The sequence below is a fragment of the Hemicordylus capensis genome, chromosome 3, assembly GCF_027244095.1.
Source record: "Hemicordylus capensis ecotype Gifberg chromosome 3, rHemCap1.1.pri, whole genome shotgun sequence".
In the NCBI taxonomy this organism is placed as follows: Eukaryota; Metazoa; Chordata; class Lepidosauria; order Squamata; family Cordylidae; genus Hemicordylus; species Hemicordylus capensis.
Genome location: NC_069659.1, coordinates 290,399,943 through 290,417,515, shown reverse-complemented (window position 1 = coordinate 290,417,515; position 17,573 = coordinate 290,399,943). Strand labels below are relative to the sequence as shown.

Genomic DNA, 17,573 nt, shown 5'->3' with positions numbered 1-17,573 from the left:
CAAGTGGCCGTTGCTGAGGGAGAAGAGAGGTTACATAGCTACTATCCATGGCCTTTTGATTTGCATTTAGGAGGATACAAAACATCACACTGTATTTGGCCTCAGAGCTGGGGGACCTAGACTTGTGCATTTTAAACTCTGAGCCTTCTAGTATATTGATTCTTAATTTTTTTATTTTATTTTATTTTATTAAGAACCCCATTGGTCTTATAAGAAACAGTAAAAAGACCCTTTGTTTAAACAAGCATTCTACCTTCTGTTTTACAGACTGTTTTTAAATAAGAGTTTTTTTTAATTCCATGTTCTTTTATTATGGAAACCCTAATATTCTGTTTTCAGTATAAAATTCTCTACCACTTCTCTATAATATGGCTCATGTAGTCCTCAGTAGGCAAGCGTCCTTGCTCTTCGGTCTCTTCCTTGGGAAGTGCCTCATTAGACCGGTGAAGAAGCCTCTCTTCCCGATTTTTTATCCTCTGCTCCATCCTCTCCAGCTGCCGCTTGTACTGGTATCGTTGTTGGAAGAGGTCCTTTGCATAGTCGTAGAGCTGCATGTCCAAGTCATTAAGTTCTTCAATCCTCCGGATGGTGTTGTTGTCCACCTCCACTCCACCTGCCCTTGTGCTGTTGTACTGCATGAACGGCCTGATGAATTTCAGATTGAAAGTTCTCTCAAACAAGTACTGTGTTTTCCTCTGGAACTCTGTCAAGCCAAAAAAGGCCATGTCTCTAAGATTCTTCTTGGCGCTCTCCAGCAATATCTGTGCTCGCTTGTTTTCCGGTATGAAGGACATGTTATAGCAGCCCACCAAGCTCAAGTCAGCCAGCATCCTCACCTGGCGGTTGTTGGCTAAGTTATATGGGCAATCCATGAACTCCTGAAGGGTACAGCCTGACCAGTCTGTGCCCTCATAGCACGATGGCAGCTCTTCAGGGGTTGGCGTCCGGCCGTCACACATGTGCAAGGAGGTTTTCCAGGTAGCTCCTCGTTGGACATGCCTCCATTCACTGAGGTAACGGGATACAGGATCTCTCAGAAGAGTGATATAATAAAATTTCCTGTAAGGAAGAGGAAAAGCATATCAATATCCTACACATCACAAAATAATTATTTGGCATGCTGAGGCCTAAGGTACATCTAAGACAAGACAACTAACAATTGACAAGTGCTTAGGATGCATGGAACCCCCTCCTGCCATCGCAGAAATGCCCATGTCCTGGTGAGTGGCTCATCATGAGTGGGTGGCCACTGTGCAGAATATCAGCCACTGTCATTATTTGCCTTCTTTTTCTTATAAGAGTCTCTTGTGATAAATCAGGATCACATTCCCCTAATCAGAAAGCATATTTTCCATTTCAGTCATGTTTGGTGATATTACTTTCTAGCAAACAAACTGAAATGTCAGAATAAATCATCAGAATTCAAATGATCCACCACCCTCTTAAAGCTTCTCTGGCTTGAGGGATCAACTGGCCTTTTATTCTACCATGTACCTTAAAAAGTGAGTCAAGAAGGCTCATAGCAACAAGCACTGCTCAGATAACTTATACTTCTCAAAGAAGGCCAAGGTACAATTGCAGAGCTCCCAAAGGATATCTCCAGACTGGGGGAGTGGGCAACAAAGTGGCAAATGCGGTTCAATGTTGGCAAGTGTAAAGTGATGCACATTGGGACGAAAAACCCCCACTTCAAGTATACACTGATGGGATCTGAGCTGTCGGTGACGGACCAGGAGAGGGATCTTGGGGGTATGGTGGACAGCTCGTTGAAAGTGTCGACTCAATGTGTGGCAGCTGTGAAAAAGGCCAATTCCATGCTAGGGATCATTAGGAAGGGGATTGAAAATAAAACTGCTAATATTTTAATGCCCTTATACAAAACTATGGTGTGACCACACTTGGAGTACTGTGTACAATTCTGGTCACCACATCTTAAAAAGGACATTGTTGAACTGGAAAAGGTACAGAAGAGGGCAACCAAGATGATCAGGGGCCTAGAGCACCTTCCTTATGAGGCAAGGCTACAACACCTGGGACTTTTTAGTTTAGAAAAAAAGACGACTGCGGGGAGACAGGATAGAGGTCTATAAAATCATGCATGGTGTGGAAAAAGTGGATAGAGAGGAATTCTTTTTCCTCTCACACAACACTAGAACCAGGGGTCACTCCATGAAATTGATTGCCAGGAGGTCTAGGACCAACAAACGGAAGTACTTTTTCACACAATGCGTGATCCACTTGTGGAACTCTCTGCCACAGGAGAGAGACAGCCAACAGCCTGGATGGCTTTAAAAGGAGTTTGGATGACTTCATGGAGGAGAGGTCTATCAATGGCTACCAGTCGGAGGGCTGTGGGCCACCTCCAGCCTCAAAGGCAGGATGCCTCTGAGTACCAGTTGCAGGGGAGTAATGGCAGGAGAGAGGGCATGCCCTCAACTCCTGCCTGTGGCTTCCAGTGGCATCTGGTGGGCAACTGTGCGAAACCTGATGCTGGACTAGATGGGCCTTGGGCCTGATCCAGCAGGGCTGTTCTTATGTTCTAACTACAGCCTGGGTGGAACCTAATCTAGTCCAACCTAGACCTAAGGGGCTTCCTTACAAGAACATCCCTATCAAATTAGTGCATACTATCCAGATTAGAGCATGCAGTTCGCAGAAAGCAAGATGGATCAAGGCGCATTGAGGTGTTTGCATAACAAGAAATATATTTAGTAGGGCTGTGTGAAGCTTTGGGGGCCTATTTGGCTTTGCCTGTTGGGGCTAAAGTGAAGCAAATCAGACTAAACCATTCGGTCACTTCCATCCTCAACCCTAAACATATTCAGGGGACTGGGAAGGAGGCAAGAGAGAGGTTGCTTTCCTGTATATTCACTCCCTAGTGAAGCTACAGGGGGACTTCTGCAGTGAGAATGTTAACATGACTCCCCCTCCTTTAATTTCCCTGAAGTCTTGAGAATAGCATAAGCTCTCCTGGCAACTGAAGTGCTTTTTATTTTTATTTTTTAGGCTATATTAATGGCCATGGGCTCAGAAAAAACTACAACTCCTAGGAGCACCATTCCCAGGGCTTCAGGGTAATTAAAGAGGGGGTAAAGTCATTTTAAAATGCACACCTTGGAAGATGCTGCCTGCTCCCTTGCCACCAGGAGTGAAGATACTGCCTAGTCCTGTGATTACTTTTTACAGGGCCTTCTCGGACGGGCCTTCTTGGTTGCTGCCCCGAGATTGTGGAATGCGCTCCCTGCTGAGATATGATCCTCCCCATCTCTGGCAATTTTCAAAAAAACACCTTAAAACTCATCTTTTCCCCCAAGCTTTCTCAGCTTCCTAAAATTTTGGGGTTTTAATCTCTGGTTTATTTTTAAATTTTTAAATTGTTTTTAAGTTTTTTGTATATGTTTTTAACTGGTTTTATGCTATCGTTAACCACCCAGAGACGAAAGTTTGTGGAAAATAAATAAAATAAATAAAAATTTAAAGGGTGGCTCCGTAGACGGGTTTGCCACCATGGTGCTCCCAGGATCGGCCTGATCCTGGCAGTTCACATGTGTGTGCAAAACCGTGCTGGGCTCCCTCACAGAACTCATAGAACAGGAACAACTACTTTGGACAGACAGGTGTTACTGTCTCTAATGAAATAACCAACAGCCTTTTCAATAGGTGAGAATGCCTAGGTTTTTTCTTTTTTCTTTTACTCTGCCTTTTGCTAAAATCAGCACACACTATTTTCCCACATGATATGGGGAATCATTCCAATATGATTTTTTATGGCCAATCTCTGCTACTGTACAAGGTAAGTTTTTTTTCCCCATTTAAAAGCGATCAAAGGCACTGGCCAGGAAATCCAACTGGAAACGATACTCCCATTCCCACTGTCTAATAATTCACCAAGGGCCTGAACACAACCCCCCACTGAAGTCACTGAGAGAAATTTCATTTAATTGAATGGACATTGGAGGAAGTCCAAAGTGTGTGTCTTCCATCTTCTGGTTTTGTAAGCAGAGCAAATAGGAATGTCTGCTATTCGGACTCCCAACAAGCCAAAGATGTCACACTGTCTAATAAGGAAACATTTATAGAGGACGGTGGAGGGGGAGCAAGCTCCCATGCATTTCTTTTGCTTTTGACTCATTTCAATCGCAGCCCATAATAATGATTCATCTTCCCTGACCAGGATGCAGCTATGATTTAAATCATCAGTGCTATGGAATCCCTAACAGGCAGGGATAAAATATGACAGTGGAAGGCACAGGGCGGTGATGACGGATGCCAGATGTTCCAGAGACAGAAACAGATTTTAAGCATTACAGCCTTTTTATTTTAAAATGGTGAACCCTGGTGGGTTTATTTTTACTGAAGTCAGAAAAATTCCAAATCTCATTCCCCTCACCCTTCATGAAGCAGTATTTTACAAGTACTCTGCCATAGTGCAGAGGGCTGAATACTCTGGCAGTTAATGATGAGTAAGATTATACAAAGAATCCAAATTCTGGGCCAAAGAAAACCAAACTTATGCTAAAAAAACATAAATTCTGCATGTCAACAATATACGTGCAAATTCACTTCTTTGGAACGAAAATGCATAACAAAGAGCTAAGCTGGATGAGGTGTGGAGATGCCTGAATAGGATTCCAGTTTTCAATGGCTTGCACACAGTGCAGCTTCCCACTGATCCAAGAGCACACTCATTTTATGCCTCTCCAAACCACATCCACACTGCTAACAAACTCACAGAGCTTCCGTCACTACTAACAATTGTGTCACCACTGAAGCAGCAAGCCTACTATTGGGAATAATGGAGGCTCATCACTACAGCAATGATGCAACCATTAGTAGTGACGGAGCTTCTGTGTGCTTGATAGCAGTGCGAATGCGGTTTGGAGAGGCATGGAACGAGTGTACATGCCCTGTTCTTGGATCAGTGGGGCGCAGCACTGTATGTAAGCCACTGTCTACAAACAGCAGCCACAGGGCCCAATCTGAACTGGGACTGTGGTGCTGGGGGAGGGGTTTAAGTCACCCATAATGCCATTTTCTCGATTAAAATTATTCATGCATGTATATGTGTACCTTCCCCCTAACTATGAGAATAGCTGTTTGGGGTGGGATTTTCATCAGGAAAATCACAGTGACATGGAGGAAAGGGTTTTAAAACCCATGCTCCCCACTGTCCTGATCGAGACTGCCCCATCCCTCCCATGGAGGTTGGAGAGCTATCTATACATCTCCATGGTCTTGTCTAGTTTGGCCCTTATTCTGAACCAAATAATGTATATGTTTGTAAAATATAGAAATCCTGGCCTGATGACAGTGTGCAGGCTGAGAGGTATGTTTAAGTAAGGGGCAGTTTAAGGGAAACATGCGTGGAGACTAGATGGTGGTCGGCCAGTTATTTCAGGGCAGAGAAACACTGGTTTGAAACCCCTGGAGCTCTTTGCTGACACTGACTGGGTAAGGATGAACTGGTGCAGCGAGAGAGCAGCAGCCTAACAGAACCTCCCAACTAACTGCACTGGTGCCGTGGGGTAGCAACCATTTTTAACTCAACAACCCTCAGGGACATACTTTCGGATGGTACAGAGGGCTTCCTTGGGAAGGGGAGGGTGACAAAAATTGCCATTCCACACTGCACCAGTGCAATAGTTGGGAAGGTCTGTTATGCTGCTCTCTTGCTGCCCTGGGGCATCCTCGCTTTGCATGCCAGCCACTGCCCAAATATTTTCCTTGATAACCATTAAGGCTTAGGAAGTGGTTTAAAAACCAGATGTCCTCAAAAATCCACAGAATGTCTCAGATTCCAACTCTGCAAAGATGCTTGCATGCACAGAATCATGAAAAATGAACAGCCCCAATAATTACGTGCACTACCTTTTACCTATCACTATGAAATTGGCTGCTGCTAGGAGGAAGAAGCAGCAGAGAAGAAAAGGGGTGCTTCCAACTTTCAAAAATGATTGCGAGTGACTGATCTGAGCCACTTTTAGTGGGACTCTAGGGCAGCCTAGGCCACGAAAAGGATGGAAAGTAAAAAGGGCAGTAAGCTATACTTGGCAATGGGGAGCTGCGTAATCAGGCAGGCAATACAGACTTTGCCCATCTGTTGAAGAACTACAAGGAGAGCTTGGGCATTTGGAGCAGCTCCTCAGCACCAATAGAGCATCCTCCTGTTTTATTGGTGCATGTAACTGTGGAGTGATTATTGTGATTATTGGTATGGTAATACAAAATGCACTTTCCAACCTGACCAATCTGCATGAAATACTTCATTAATACTGAAGTGCTCAAGGTAGCACGGTACTCCCAAATTGCTAGCTCAGACTTGGTAATTGAAACAAGCTGTCATTAAGGAAGGGAGCTAAAAAGCAATCATTGCTTTCTTTGCAGCATGAGTTCAGATCCCCCCACCCCCGAAGATGAAACGAACAGCTTGAAAACATCTAAACACAACATTGCTTTTATAGGGTTTCTAGTAATCATTGAAAATGGATATGAGAGAAGCATAAGTGGAGAGACTCTTACTGAAAAGCTTTAGTGGGGGCACTTGATTAAAGGTGCACTATGCACACATTCTATCTAGAAGATGGAAAGGTAATCACCTAGGGAATAAACACTACTGGTAGCACAACACTGACCACCTAAGTAAATATTTCTAACTTTGGGAACCAGTCTCCAGTCTCCCATTCTTGGGCAAGGTGCATGGCAACCCAGCTCAAAAATTTCTAGGATGATTCTAAGGATATCAACCAATTTCAGTCTGTCTTCCATACTACTTTGGGGACTGAAACAGCCTTGATTGCCTATTTCATGATCTATGATGGCACAATGGGAGTATGTCCGTGTTGGTTCTGCTGGGCCTCTCAGTGGCTTTCAGTACCATTAATTATGATACTCTTCTGGGTTGCCTGACCAGGATAGGTCTTGGAAGCACTGTTTTATGGTGGCTTTGGTCCTTCCTGGAGGGCAAGTTCCAGATGGTGGTGCTGGGGGATGTTTGCTTGACACTGTGGCTTCTAATCTGCAGTGTTCTGCAGGGTTTCATTCTGTCCCCTATGCTATTCAACATCAGCATGAAATCACTGGGAGAGACTGTCTGGACTTTTGGATGACATGCAATTCTATCTCTCATTTCCATCTTAGTCCAGGGAGTCTGTAGAGTCCTGAATGAGTGCCTGGGGGCAATGAAGAACTGAATGTGAACAAGCAAACTGGTTGACATGAAACACAGCATCTCGTTGATGCTGTGAACTGCATCAAGGCTGCTTCAGATGCATAAGGCAGCCCCAATGGTGCTGAGGATGAGCAGCTGTGCAAGCAGCAGCACCGTAGTTACTCGCATGCAACAGTGCGGCTTACACAACCGACCACCCTCAGCAATGCTGGGGCTGCCTTACTTGTTCACAGTAGCCTCAGCGTGGTTCACAGTGTTGAAGGGACACTGCATGTTGTGTTGACCACTGAAATTAAGTCCAGACAAGAGAGAGGTTAGGAGACCTGCTGTTTCAGGGAGAGCAGTTCATCCTGGTCTGGATGGGATTGCATTCCTCTTGAGGTTACAGTCTTAAGAGTGCTCCGGGATCCCAGGTTGCTGTTGTGGTCTGGAAAACTTTTGCTCCGTTTAGGCTGGTGTGTTAGCTGTGCCATTCCTGGAAAAGGTAGACTTGGCCTTGGCCACTCATTCCTATCATATCCGATACTCATATATCCTATACTCCTATACTCCTTCGTATCACTCATTCATATCTTCATTGGACTATTGCAGCATGCTTCATATGGGGCTTTGAAGACCACTGTGAAATGGAAATTGCTACTGCTAAAGTTCTGACTGGGGCTAGTTTTCAGGAGCATGACTCCTGGTCTACATCCAAAGTGCTGGTTATTATTTTTAAAGCCCCAAATGGCTTCGGATCGGGATATCCAAAGGACTGCTCCCTCCATATGAAGCGCGAGCTACTTAAGGTCACCCAGACAGGGCTTTCTGCATGCCCAGTCACATTTGGAGTTCTGGCTGATAGAGACACATACACACACCTTTGGAAAGGTGGGATATAAATTTTCCTTTTAAAAAAAAGTATGCAAATTATTAGTTGCCCAAATGGTAAAAAAAGAACAGCGATGGAAGCACTTTCTTTAGAAAGCGAAGGAAAATACATTACTATTAATCCAGGCAAGAAACAACATTTAAGAGGTCAAGCCTAGCACAAGGCAAGGGGTTTCCAGGTGATTTGGACATAGTAGGGAGAGCATGAAGCTGTTGCTTGGCAACCATGCTTGTGCATTGCCCAGTGCCTTTCCACAAAACAAACTTTGCTCTAACCTGGGGGTTTTAACCTCAGCTGGCTAAGAGGCAATAGGAGGCTCCCCTGGCATTTGCTTAGGTCAAATAGCTACTGGCATTTGGTCTTTCAGAGGAATGGCATTTTGCTTCTGTGTGGTTAAGAACATGAGCAGAGGCAGACGTTTGTCAGCAACAGCTTTAGATTTATGACCATTGACTTCTCTTGTCAACAGAGATAAGGAAACTCACAAAGCAGAAGCAGCTGAATGTGTCTATTTCAAAATGGATTCTCCCTTTTGGCATGGTGCCTGAAGCAGCTATAGTTTCTTCTAACACCTACTTGAGTAAGCCCTGTTGATTTCAGTGGGATTTCATTGGTTTCAACAGGGTTCATTCCCAAGTAAGTGTGGATAGGATTGCACCCAGAGGCTGATCCTAACCTCATTCACTCTGAAATAATCCCAATGGAATTTACTTCCAGGTAGGTATGCTTAGTGTTGCAGCATTCCACAGCTATAATATAACTCCAAAGAGCACAGAATAATCTGAGAGCTTCTCCCTGCCAACAATTAGAACTGAACACAGAACAACAATGCAGATAGTTCAAATTTCAAATATGTCAGTCTGAATCCTCAGGTATGCAGTTGCAGAATAAGCTTTGCTACTAAAGCTGGCTCGCAAGTTTGGTGCGAGGTGTTATCAGTATGCTGATGACACCCACATCTATTTTCCCATGTCAACTTCAACAGGAGAAAGCATAACCTCCCTAAATGCCTGCTTGGAGGTGGTAATGGGCTGGATGAGGGATAATAAACTGAGACTGAATCCAGATAAGACGGAGGTACTTATTGTGCAGGGTCAGAACTCTAGAGACAATTTTGATCTGCCTGTTCTAGATGGGGTCACACATCCCCAAAAGGAAGTGTGGGAGTGCTTCTGGATCCATACCTTTCCCTGGTATCTCAGGTTGAGGTGGTGGCCAGAGGTGCTTTCTATCGGCTTCGGCTGATATGCTAGCTGTGTCCGTTTCTTGAGACGAACAATCTTAGAATGGTGGTACATATGCTGGTAACCACCAGACTTGACTTCTGCAATACGCTACCTAGTCTGGAAACTGCAGTTGGTACAGAATGCAGCAGCCAGTTTGGTCTCTGGGTCATCTTGGAGAGACTACATTACTCGTGTTAAAAGAGCCACACTGGCTGCCGGGAAGTTTCTGGGCAAATTACAAAGTTGAGATCATCAATTGAGATCATCCGGAGAAGTTCGTCTCCAGTTGCCACCAGCTCGTCTTCTTTGCTGCTGCCCCGAGATTGTGGAATGTGCTCCCTGCTAAAATATGAGCCTCCATGTCTCTGACAACTTTTTAAAAGCACCTGAAGACTTACCTCTTCACCCAAGCTTTTCAATCTGATTCCGGTTTTAAATTGTTTTAAGCTTTTTATTTCCTGTGTTTTAACCTGTTTTATGTTGCTGTAAATTGCCCAGAGACAGAAGTTTGGGTGTGTGTGTACAAATTTGACAAATAAATAAAATAAAATAAAGTCTTTTGCAAGTATGTTGACCCCTGAAAACAATCGCTGACATCCTGACTAATGAAGTGCATGAATTAGGAGGGTCTATGGCAGGGTTCAGCCTTCCTGCAGATGTTGGCCTACAACTCTCACAATCTCTGGCTGTTGGCCACTCTGGCTAGGGATCATGGGAGTTGTAGTCCAAAAACAGCTGGTGGGGGGGCAAGGCTGAGCAGGCCTGGTCTATGGAGATGTGCTGGGAGCCCTAATGCAACACCAATGAAAAAGAAACCCCTTTGGTTTGGTAGTGTGGTCATGAAAGTTTCATTGAGTTTCAACATTAAATAATTTTTATGCATCCACCTATTAATCTTTCTAGTTAGCTCAAACATTTTTGCCAAGAAATTTAGGACTGACGAAAAGAAGTACTTTTTCACACAGCACATAATTAACCTATGGGATTCTTTGCCAAAAGATGCGGTGAAAGCCACCAGCCTGGATGGTGGCTTAGACTGATTAATGGGCTTAGATGAATTCATGGAGGACAAGTCTAACAATGGCTACTAGTCTGAGGGCTACAGGCCACCTCCAGCCTAAAAGGCAAGATCCCTCTGAATACCAGTTGCATGGGAGCAACAGCAAGAGAGAGGGCATGCCCTCAGCAATTGCCTGTGGGCTTCCCAGAGGCATCTGATGGGCCACTGTGTTAAACAGGATGCTGGACTAGAGAGGTCTTGGGCCTGATCCAGCAGCACTGTTCTTATATTCTTATTGAGTGTACAAGTAAAGAATCTCATCTAACATCCTGAGTCGCAGAAGAAATTCTGGAGGAAATAATACTTGAGTTATAATTCATCTGAGCATTAAAAACTCGATAAATTTATGTTCCAAAGCAGGTAATTTACAAATTTCAGTGACATCACTACTGATAAGGACCTGTGAACTTCAATGTAAGGGTTAATAGCTGAGTAACAAAGCCCACCCATATGCATTAACGGTTGACATGATGTGCACAGCTAACGGAGATGGAGCGACCTGATGTGCCACTGCTGCAGAGATGGAAGCAGCAGTGCCACTGTAGAGAATGGGCAGCAGTGTTACCAGAATTACCATATCTCCTCCCATTGTTGTGAATGGGGAAAGCGCAGCTGCTTCCATGTCTGCAGCTCTTTCTCCATTAGCTGTGTGTGTACTGTATCATGTCAGCCTAGCTGTCTGTCGATGTGTATGTGTGTGTTTGTTTATTTATTTAATACATGCAGCATGCTTCAAGTTCCCTTCCTGGCATCTCCAAGTTACGGCTGAGAGAGACTCCTGCCTGCAACCTTGGAGAAGCCCCTGCCAGTCTGTGTAGAAAATGCTGAGCTAGATGGACCAATGGCCTGACACGGTAGAGGGCAGCTTCCTAAATAACCCTGCTCAGTCCCACAACCACCAACACATGGAGCACAAGCCCCAAGATAGGATTTGAGGTATCAGGAAGGGCTGCTCTCTGCCCCTACGTGCTGCATAGAAGGGAAGTTATGCTGCTCTCTCAGATGCGACCACGTGATCCAGATCTTATGAGCTGCAGCAGCCCAGAGCCCTGAACATTTAGAGGTGTTTTACTGACAGCAGACTTTTTTTTTGCTCACACACTCACACATCCTCTTTTGGTGGCCTTCAGTCATAGCCTAATGATGCTCTATCTTGTAAGTGTTTCCACTTCAATCCATCACGCTTGTCAGGGAAGAGGGACAGAAAAGAGAGCGGCAGTCATAGAGCTGCAAACAGATAATCTCAACCTTGCTAGGATGACATGCCTGGGTGTGATAATGTCCCCCCTTCATTAAAACATTAACACCTTCAGGCCCTTATTCTTGTTCTCACTAAATGAATTGAACTATATTAATTAATTAAAATATATATTAAGCAGGGCACCTATCTACATTTTCTATCTACGTTTTATTTAGATAAAAACACATCAATATTGTGGGATATATGGGTGGGAAGAAGTCAGCCCTGTTGGTCAAGTTTAGCTTGGCCCATACCAGAATGGATACTGCAGCTCTTTAACCTACACAGTTTGTTCCTGGTGCTAATAGACCATGATGAACTATAAAACCAGCAGGGCTTAGCTGGTCTAGACGTCTGCAAAAATATGCCTAAACTTTGAGCCCTTGGAGCAAGCTTCCTTGTGTATGCCTTTGTCTCACCACATGAAGAATGTAAGGACAACCCTTGCTGCTTTGGCTAATTCGTTCTCTAGCTTTGTGGAAGCAATTAAGCAAATTATTGTGCACTTATTGATCCCTCTCCAAGGTTACCCCATGCACTAAGCACACTATCGTTTAATGAACCATTCACACAGGAGGTCACCAATCTGCTAAGCAAAGGAAATTGAGCTTCTCTGTTGATTCAGGCTGTTTGTGCCATTCTAATGGAGCTGGACATTTGGTGTAAACTGATAGTAACCTGTAACAATGCTTTAAATTTATAGTAAGAATAGAACCCTGTTAGCAGGCCTTGCTATGATGGAACTGCCTGTCCCTGCATACATTTTATGATAGGACTGTTTAGTCGGTCATGGCCCTCTGTTCACTGTGCCCTCACTTCTATGCTGTACAGTTGTTTAATTATGAAATTAACTCTCCCTACAAAGCAAGCATCTTTTTGAAAACTACTTTTCTATACGTCTCCTTTACTCTTTTGACACCGCATGGTTCGATTTCCATTTTTCTCCTCCAACCTTACATAACATGCCCTTTCTGCTCGAAAGTAATTTAATATCCACATAATGACTGGAAGCAAATAGGTCTAATTTTCCTCAACTTGTTTCCTCTCATATGGTGCTAATTAAGTCTCTTCCTGTTTTCCCCTTCATTCACAAAATAAAACCCACAGCCTTTGAACGTCTCCAGTGTGAAAAGAGCAAATACATTTCGCTTATGTTTATGTGCATGCTTATGCAAAATAACGGTGGCGACATAAATTAACAAAAGCCAGGGAAATGCAGTTTTCTTTCCTTAGGTTATAAATAATAAAAAAGCAAACAACTCCCCTCACTGCCACTTTTCATTATGCTCCAAGTAGTCATGGATTTCTGCATATCAAGTGAATGTATGCTTTGGTGGCTGCATTTATTCTGAAAGCCACCACCCCCCCTCGCTGCTGTTTTTTAAAAACGTGATGGATAGTACTCTCGGGAGGTGAAAAAGATAAATTGTTTATGACATGAGATGCTGAGCAGTTTCATGAACACACTCCTCTGCTCACAAGTCATCACTCACTGATTGCTTTCTGTGGTCCCATCACATGCCATACACTGATCCAACAGATAATGCTGGTCCAGTAGATGTTTGCATGGTCACCAGGTCAAAATACTGAGACACCCCATTGGAACTGTAAACAGGAGAATGAGCAGGACTGTGATACTGAAGAGGAATAATTAATCCTTTGGTAGTGTCATTGATTCTGCAAGATCCTTCTCCAAACAATAAAATAAATTGGACATGATTGGAGAACAATTGATTGTCATTCTTTAAGTAAGTTAACAGACCTGAAGTGAGGAGAGCTGGTCTTGTGGTAGCAAGCATGACTTGTCCCCATAGCTATGCAGGGTCTGCCCTGGTTGAATATGAATGGGAGACTTGATGTGTGAGCACTGCAAGATATTCCCCTCAGGGGATGGAGCCGCTCTGGGAAGAGCAGAAGGTTTCAAGATCCCTCCCTGGCTTCTCCAAGAGAAGGCTGAGAGAGATTCCTGCCTGCAATCTTGGAGAAGCCGCTGCCAGTCTGTGAAGACAATACTGAGCTAGATAGACCAATGGTCTGACTCAGTATATGGCAGCTTCCAATGTTCCTATGTTCCTAAGTTAGCAAATAGATTGTCTTACAAAATTCTGTCTGCTGAATTTCCAAAACTCTCATAAAAGATACTATTTTATTTCATAAAAGATCCTAGTTCATAAAACAACCTATTTTATTTTTGTTCTAAATACCTGTGGCCAATTAAGAACCTGATAGTGCTTGAGAATTTACAACGTTCAAAATATCGTGTGGCAAGGTTTCACTTTTTGGGTCATCACCCTGGCCACAGCAGGAGCCCTCTGGTAAGGGTGACAAGAGGAACCTCTGGTCCTTTCTGCAGCCTGGACTGGAGCTGGAGAGGAGGCAGGATTATTCCTGTTGCTGTACTGACCTTTGGAGGGCATTGTGCAAAGAGATCCCTGCCCACTTTTCTAGCTCCAAGGAGACAGAAAAAGTAGAGGTTGGCTATTTTGGTGCTGGACAGGCAAGGGAGAGTCCTCACTTACCAGTCCCATAAGAAGTGCCAGCCTTCACCTCCACCTCTGGAGAAGGAGATTAAAGCTGGATGTCCTGGTGCTGGATGTCCAAGGTACCCTGTGCATCTCTTAACATTCAGCGCTGAAAGAAGCACCGGACGTTCCCTCCATGATCATCATGCATATAGCCGTTGCCTCTTCAGATGAAGGTTATATGCTTGATGGACCCGCCTGGCAGGGGAGAATAATTGATGTGCTGGACAGGAGTTCTGCCTCATTCTTGGAAGCTGTACTCATGTTTTATAACATCTAAATGAGACTAAGGAGACTTGAGGGCCTAATTCCTGCTTTGCCATGAACTTACTGGGTAGACTTTCCATAACTCCCTCTCTTTGAGCCTCACTTACTTTCTGATCTGTTATACTGAGAATATTATTGAATGACCTGTCTCACAGAGCTGTTGTGAGGATGAACCAGACACAGAGTATAAAGCACTCATTATCAATTACCAGCATTTACTTGCTGAAAATCCTAGTGCTGACCTAGCCGATCAAAGGAGAACATATTTGTCTAGAATTAAAATATTCTATTCCAAAATGAAACAAAGAATGGGGGGTGGATCGATTCACCAGATGGTGGTGTAAATTGTCTGCTTCTGAGCTTCCCTCTCACAGTCTAGGATACGCTCTAGAATGATTTACTATAAAGTGACTCAAAAAACAGTCATCTGCAAATCTGCAGTAAAACAAACCAGATAACACAGCTGTTCCAGTGGTTTTAGGGGGTGTTCAGTGGATCATTGCCACTGCATGACTTCCATTAGCTACACTGGGCTGTGCAGTGGAGCAGTCCTGAAGCTTCAAAGAAATGGATCGAAGCGGAGCAGCTGTTCTTAGTGGAATGTATCTGAGAACTGTATTTGCTTCTTTTAAGGGACTGACAGGGAGCAGCTTGCTGAAAATTCTTATATCCTCCCTGTTTTGGCACAGCCACATACAACTTTATAACAAAAGATTATCAACATGCACCATGTTTATTTGCACTCTAGATGGCAAACAAAGCTCTTCTGGGGATGAGAACTATAGACAGAGGTCAAGAAATATTGGCTCTCTTCACCAGCCAGACAAAAAATATTTTACTCACCGAGTAATTTGGTACATTACTCGTCAGGACTTTTCCCACTTGCCAGGCATCATTTTTCACTCGTCACAGACAAGTAGACTAGTGGGCTTCCTGAGCCCTGACTACAGAAATAGTCCAGTGCTCGTGTGGTTTTTCAAACAGCTGGCCAGCAAGAAGGAAAAGGTTGAATGAGATGATCAAAATGGAGGCTAAGGCTTGGTCTTAAAAGGGTAATGGAAAAATTGCTTGAAATACGAGATTGTTGCGCAGAAGGCAAGCAGCATGAAAGTACACTGCAGATTGATCATGGCAAAAACTATTCATTATTCTAGTAGAGTAACCAAGACCATTGCTTTCTGAAAAAGCGATGAGAGACTTTACGAGCCTCATTAATCATTTTTCACAAACTGCTGATCTGGAAACAGCAGGGCAATTCGTGGTTTCAACTTCATTTGCCTGAAAATACCACAGCATGTTTTGTCCGGAAATTAAGGTTTTCCTTTTTAAAAAGCATCTGAAGCACACAACTGCTTTATGCCACATCGTACTACAGTATCAGGGCATCTTCTGAAGCATTGACAATCTGGTGCAGGCATGTGCAATGGCTGGCAGAATAATCAGCAGCGCTACTTAAGAAACAAAAGCAATTATTCCAATGAGGGAGTAATCACACCCAAGGACCTATTTCAAACATCCAGTAACGTGATGGCAAAATTGGCTAGCTAAACAATTTTAAGAGCACAGGAACTGCCACATGGGATCAGGCAAGTGATGCATCCTGTCATTTGCTCCTGTATATTTACTTGCAACTTTAGTATTACGTGCACGGTAGAAACAGCTTTTGTGTAAATGAGAATGGGCCCAGTGGAATTTAGTAAGGAACCAATTCCATTTTTCCATAGGCATCACGAACGGTACACAATTCCTGAATTCTTCAGAACAGGGTTGTGCTTTCTGTTTCATTTGCACAGAGAAATTTAATAGTGTTTGCGCCCCTTTCCCACCCACAACTGCCTTGTATAACCATCACCTGGTGGCTAGGATGTGCAGGCTGGCTGGCTGAGTGATGCTGGTACAAGCTGCTAGTGGAAAGAAGAATGGCTGACAGTGCAGCTTGGGCTTATTTGTTCATAGTTCCTTGGGGAGTTGTTATTTGTTCCTTTTCATTCTAGGAGTGAATACCAAACATCTGTTGAAGAAAAACTGGAATCCCACCCCCTGCCCTTTGCAATACTGTTTCCTCTTCAAGTGCTATATCCTTTTAGGTGTGACAAAGATAGTCAGAAGAGGCCAGGACACTTAAATTATCCAAAAAGGGGTCTCTTCTGTCAGAGAATAGCCAACTTTCACAAGGAATGTTGTTTTGTCTGGATCTAACAGCTGATAACTAACATCTGGCCTTGTGTGTGGAACCCTGACATCAAAACTTACCAGCCTAAAATCCTTCATCTCCCCTTATTTCACTCTTGCAATCTGTAAAGCCTCCTCTGACATAGTGTCTGATATCCAAAACACTGAACCGCTGGTGGAACAAACAAATTTGTACTCGTTCAAGACAATAGCTTAGTTGCGCTAAAAATGGGGGTTTGCAGAATTGCACTCTTGCACAATCTCCTCATTAAAGCAAACGAGCTGGGCTGCAGGTGCTCAACTGCAAGCCTGCTTGCAATGCAACTAGCTAAAACAACCAGTGTGCACTAGTGCAATATCTTTCATTGCTCTGAATGTCGACCACTATCTTTGATAAAAGCACGAGAGCTAACTTATGCCCCTCCCCTCCATCCCCCAAATTCACACTGCTTAACATCATAACTCTTCCCCTCCCCTTTTCCATAGCCTCTGTTGTATTTTGGATGCTTTCTTTTTTGTAGATCACAAACTTATCCTATTCATTTTACTTGCATTCATAATTTTCTACTTTGTAATAGTGCACGTTGAGCTAAGGAATCTTTGCTTCTTCTGGGCCACCACTCTCTAGGAAATCCTGTGTGTGTTCATAAAATGGAGCATATCTATATTTGCAAGATGCTTGCTTTATTCCATCCCAGATAAATTATCTTAACTGACATGGACACCCCCCACCCCTTCATTCTGCATCAAATTTTTAAGTAAGTCAACAACATAGGAACATAGGAATCTGCCATATATTGAGTCAGACCATTGGTCTATCTAGCTCAGTATTGTCTTCACAGACTGGCAGCGGCTTCTCCAAGGTTGCAGGCAGGAGTCTCTCTCAGCCCTATCTTGGAGAAGCCAGGGAGGGAACTTGAAACCTTCTGCTCTTCCCAGAGTGGCTTCATCCCCTGAGGGGAATATCTTGCAGTGCTCATACATCAAGTCTTCCATTCATATGCAACCAGGGCAGACCCTGCTTAGCTATGGGGACAAGTCATGCTT

The 17,573-nt window shown here is 43.8% G+C and overlaps 1 protein-coding gene across 1 annotated transcript in view; it reads right to left on the bottom strand.

Moving 5' to 3' along the window:
- Positions 1-155: 155 nt before the first annotated feature.
- The window catches only part of HS6ST1 (heparan sulfate 6-O-sulfotransferase 1), a 269,369-nt gene continuing 251,951 nt past the window's right edge, over positions 156-17,573 (bottom strand). The window contains exon 2 of the mRNA XM_053308616.1: positions 156-1,059. Within this exon, the coding sequence (XP_053164591.1) occupies positions 351-1,059 (709 nt within the window). The 3' untranslated portion in view covers positions 156-350. The remainder of the gene's footprint in view (positions 1,060-17,573) is intronic.